The 5,102-nt window shown below is 51.7% G+C and overlaps 1 protein-coding gene across 1 annotated transcript; it reads right to left on the reverse strand.

The window, feature by feature from the left end:
• Positions 1-798: 798 nt before the first annotated feature.
• On the reverse strand, positions 799-4,579 carry Odf3l1 (outer dense fiber of sperm tails 3 like 1). The gene is made up of 5 exons (XM_038324529.1): positions 4,515-4,579; positions 3,681-3,826; positions 2,765-2,875; positions 1,983-2,096; positions 799-1,280 (listed from the first exon to the last, which is right to left on the reverse strand). Exons 1-5 carry the CDS (start codon positions 4,577-4,579, stop codon positions 799-801), a joined length of 918 nt encoding a protein of 305 aa, XP_038180457.1.
• Between the last annotated feature and the right edge of the window lie 523 nt (positions 4,580-5,102).

The raw sequence follows: 5,102 nt of genomic DNA on the forward strand, positions 1-5,102 counted from the left end.
CTTCCCATGCTGGCCGGCTTTCTGTAACTGCCCGAGGTCCTCCGGAAGTACTATCTTCACTGGGCGTAAGTGTTGCCTGCTAATCCCACACTTGGAGGGCTGAGGACCATTTGGGCTACAAAACAAACATACAAAACCACTGTGTCTTATCTAGCTAAAGCCCTCAGGGCTTAGGCAGAGCTCCTCGCTAGAGTTCCACTCAACTTGCACCTTTGGGACACCCTGCACGCTGTCACTACTTCTGCCTGTCCCCTACAGTCTCTGCATATCTATTTGACTTCTTCTCCGGGAGCCTGTCTTTCCCCATCCCAAACCAAGATGACCCCACCCATTTCTGCCCACTTCCTGGCTTCTTTGCTCCTGTCTTCAGGACTAACCCCTAGCAGCGAGCAGAGATACAGCCCTAGAACTTCATCCAGGGCTATCCTGGCACTACTGGGAAGACCCAGAGAAGCACAGGGACATAGCTTGTCAGTGGCCACTCTAAGGTGGGCCTGCCCAGGTTTTCCCTGGAGGTCACACAGCTCTTTCCCCTAGGGACCAGCATTGAATCTCATGTATATAGGATGCATGTACCAAGGATCCCCAGCCCCTCACCCAGAACAGGACCCAGAGGAAGCAGCTGAGAATGTTTGCAAAACCAAGAAATCAATAAACAAAAATATTTATCTAATGCCTCTGTGTGCTGGCCACTCAGCATACACCAGCTCTGCTACAGGAATCCGTGCTCATGTTGCTCAATATGGTATTGAAAAGAAGGCATCTGTGAGGAGGAAGGGGCATGCACCAGCAGTGGTCTCAGTCGAGAATGTCCACAATCAGTGGGCACAAGTGGGGCGAGTGTTTGATGCCCATGGTGAAGGCAGGTATGCGGGGCTTGTGCACAGTGACCGGCTGGACATTGTGGGAGCCAGGGCCAGGCCGAAGTGTGTGGTCCAGTGGATAGGCAAAGCGCTTGGCCACGCTATACACGGGGCTGCGGTTCTGGTAGACGGACGGCTCAGGTCGGGCATGCATAGCAGGTCCAGGGCCTCCTGCTATATCCTCTTTGTAGAACCAATTCTTGCTTGAGGAACCCAGACTATAGCAGGGGGCAGATGGTAAGACAGGGGTGTTGGGCCCCAGCGAGAGTGGCAGCTGGTACTTGTTGGAGGCCGGGTTGGGATCCATCACTCTGTATGGACACCGGTAGCCAAACGTGTACTGGGGAGCCGTACGTTCACCAGGGGGGCGAGTCTTCTCAAGGTTGTAGTGGCAGGGGGCTGGGGTGGTGCTTAGGCCTAAAAGGGAGGAAGATGGGGAGAACCTCACAGACCCTGATGCCAGATGCTGGGTCTCAGAGAAAGCTGAGTTCTTGCCCAGCCTGGGGACATAAAAAAACAAACAAACAAATAAAAACAAACAAACAAACAAATAAACAAAAAACAGCACAGTAGCAGGGACGGGACATTAGGACTAAATGGTGACATGGGCACAAAAGGGAACCAAGATAGTCACCACGATGGTGACATTGTTGTCATAAAACAAAAGCCATTCTTGTCATTGTAGCAATGATTCCTTGGCAGTCAACATGATGGCATTGCCCCATGTCCCATGATAGCACCAGGAAATTCTCTTTAGTTCACTAAATCTGTGAGCTCATTAGCATGACAATATTGCTACTTTGACATGGGCCCTGTGACATCATAACACAATGTCTATCGTAACATTGGCTTCTATGTATGAAATACATACATAGTGAGGGGAGCATCATGATACTTCTGTCTTTTTTTTAAATAGAACCCTGGCTGGCCTGGAACAGCTTTCCAAGTGCTGAGATTACTACCGTGTCCCACCAGACTTAACTAAACACTGGTGATATTACAATGAGCAAATACCAGCATTCTCAGATACAGCCCCCTGCTTTGCGCCTTCCCAGGTTCTAAGGACTGAGGCCTCCCATACCGCATTCTCCCACAGGCCCACTTTCCCGTCCATCTTACGTAGGTTGGAGATGCGCTCCTCCATGGGGACCTGAGGACAGGTAGATATTCCAAAACGAGTTGCTTTAGGATCCAAGAAATAGCAAGGCCCAGGGCTGCATATGTCTACGATCCCTGCAAGGGACAAGGAGGGGCTCCCTTCAGATTCCTCTGGCTCTTAGCTGTCTGTGTACTTCGATTTCCTCATCTGTAAAATGGAATCTTCTGTGCCTGACTGCCGGAGGCTGCTGACAGGACCAGATAAGAACAGGCAGACCACAATGTGGTCAGTCTCCTACCACAGACACGTCCGGGTTGGTGCCAAGGGTAGTGACAACCACTGTAGCTACCATAAGGATTGAGAAAGGGCTCAGTCCCAGCCAAGAAACCTCCCTGCCAAGGATGTGAACTGGGGAAAGGGAAGTAGGGAAGTAGGCACCCTAAACCTCAGGCCCCCAAACACATGACCGTATCCCCACTCAACCTCTCATCTCACTGGGGGCCTTGGCTGTCAGCCACTGGTCATCATCTTTGACTACTGCAAGCATCCCTAACAGAATATGGGACACACACAGCCAAAGAGCCCCAGGGAAAGAGAGGCTTTCTCTGTGAGTGACAGTTCTAGGCCCCCACAGCTCCCTGGGGAGATCTACCTTCTACCTTCATATGTGGGGGTCCACTTAGGAAATATCACTGGTTTCCTTTTGAGTCCTTCTTCACCAGCCCCAGCCCCAAGTGGCCCGTGACTGCAGTCTTAGATAGCAGCCCTGGTCCTTCAGGGACAGATAGTAGGGACCGCTCACGTTTCTCAGTGTGCCGCCTGTGCAGGCTGTAAGCTGGCTCCTGAAACATGGAGGTGTCGTGGGCTATGTAGCCGGTACAGGATGGCCGGAGGTACTTGGCAGGCCCTGGACCTGTGAGAACAGACGAGACAACCTTTGGCCTCGGCCTCCAGGGCTAAGCACCATGAGAACACAAGGGGCTTTGCTCTGGCTGATGGCACGCTGCCACAGAACTGCGCACCGAGCTGGTTCCCCACAAGGAAGGTAGTATGCAGAGCTAAGATGCAATTTCCTGTGGTTCCGCAGCCCATTACAGAAAGACGACAGTCACAGTTAATTGAGAACTTGGTCTATACTGAGATTCATGCTAACCATTTGATAGTGTTATTTCAGTTGAACCTCTAGACAACCTTATTAAAACAGACACACTCCTGTCTTTTCCATCTTACAAATAACAATACTGATGTTAAAAAAAAAAAAAAAAAGCTATCCAGCTACAGCAACTGGTGATGTGAGGATCAACAGAACCCAAACATTAATCACTACTCCGAAACACTTCCCAAGTAAGCATCAGTCAGTAACGACCTAGTGAGAATTCGTATACCTGGTATCCATTGAAAAAAATCACTAAAGTAGGGCTAGTGAAGCAGCTAAGTGGTAGAGTTCTCACCTGTAATGTATGGGCCCCTGGGTTATAACCCTAGCACCTTGAAAAGCTCTCTAATCCTTTCCCCAAACCATGCTGTGCACACCCACCCTCCAACACTCTTCCCTGTCTCACAGAGCCAGAGAGTGGGCCTAGCCCGGAGGTGCAGGTTGCTGTAAGGTTTTGAGGAGTGTTTACTGGGGCTCCATAGGAGGCAGAGCTGGCAGTCTAGGCCCTTGGCAGCAGCCTAGCAGAGGCCCAGCCTAGGCCGTAGGGTAGGGCCGCTCTCACCTTTGATTGTGGCCATGACAACAGGGGTCTGCTTTATTTCCTTCCATGAGGGCACCTCTTCCCTCTTCTCTGGGTGCTGTGCGTAGAACACACAGTTCCTGGCCCCCTTGGGGAGTTTCATGGTGAAGGCTGGGAGGAAACATGAGCTATTACAAGCAGTGCCTGGGCGCCAGGAGCCAGGAGCCCTGCCCAGGCCCCTCCATCACTACCCAACCCACTTAAGAGACTCCAAAACGGCTGGGGGTTGTGGGGAAAGAAGCTTGGTCTCAGCAGCTGAAGCCACAGAGGTGTGGGGCCCAGTGACTAGAGTGGAGAATGACATCACATGGCGACAGAACTTGTACTGTGAGGCCGGAGTGTTTATTTCCCCCGTTGCCGTGGTGCCTGAACTGTGGCACAGCAGCTCTGTGCTGAGAGCCCAGCTACAGGAAAATTTAGTTCCGTTGCCCACTCTTACATCCAACCAGGCTGAATGCCCTCCGCATTCCCCAATAACCCTAGTCTGAGAAGGAAGCAGTGAGTGGCACGGCCCTTGAGCCAGCTACTCACTACCAGTGGGTGGGTCTCTTGTGATTGGGGACAGGAGCAGAAAGGGTGCGTAGGTCCTTGGTGAAGGGTTCCTGCTCACCCCCACAGCCCTCTGGGGCCTTCTACCCCCTGTCCCTTTCACCTCTCTCTCCCAGACTTTGAAACAAGTCCTCTCTTCTATCAGTCTTCCCACTAAGGTGTGACTGTCTCACATCCCCTTCCCGGACTTCTTTGCCAGGGCATGATATATTTAAACATCCACACCTAGCTAAAGGAATACTTACTTAATGGTGACATTTCAGACACAGAGTGAAAGGCAAACAGAGAGCAAAAAAGGGCTCACACTGATGTCCCCAGCAGCAGCTTCCCATGGCTATGGTGGAGAGAACCTCTGAGGGAGTGTGTGAGGAAATACGGAGGGTTGGTGCAGCTATGCAGGCTCTACATGATAGAGGGATGAGACCCAGGGCTAGGAAAACCCCAGAAACCTCTTCACCCCTAAGAGCTCAGGAGGAACCAAGGCTCAGTCTTCCATCCACCAATGGGATTCAATGTGAGCCTGGTTAAGAAAGGTCTTCATAGGAACCAAAGGACAGAGTAGTGGCCTTTAAATGGGGTCTGTCACCACTCCAGTGTGGACACTGAGACCACAACAGGGATCAAATGCAGATGGGCTTTTCTTTGGGACTCCAGCTCACAAAAAACAACATGGAGACTTGCGGCGAACCCCCCTGGCCAGCAGGGAAGAACGACCACCGAGTCAAGGATTCTTCTCCTATCACGCTTTATTGGAGCCTCTTGGTTGTTGGGAGAGCAGGAAGCGAAGGGCCCAGAGCACTAAACGGCAGCCGCTTATATAGGGAGAGCGGACACGGGTCATGCCTGGATTGGCTA

The sequence above is a fragment of the Arvicola amphibius genome, chromosome 3 (genome assembly GCF_903992535.2).
Source record: "Arvicola amphibius chromosome 3, mArvAmp1.2, whole genome shotgun sequence".
Taxonomy (NCBI): Eukaryota; Metazoa; Chordata; class Mammalia; order Rodentia; family Cricetidae; genus Arvicola; species Arvicola amphibius.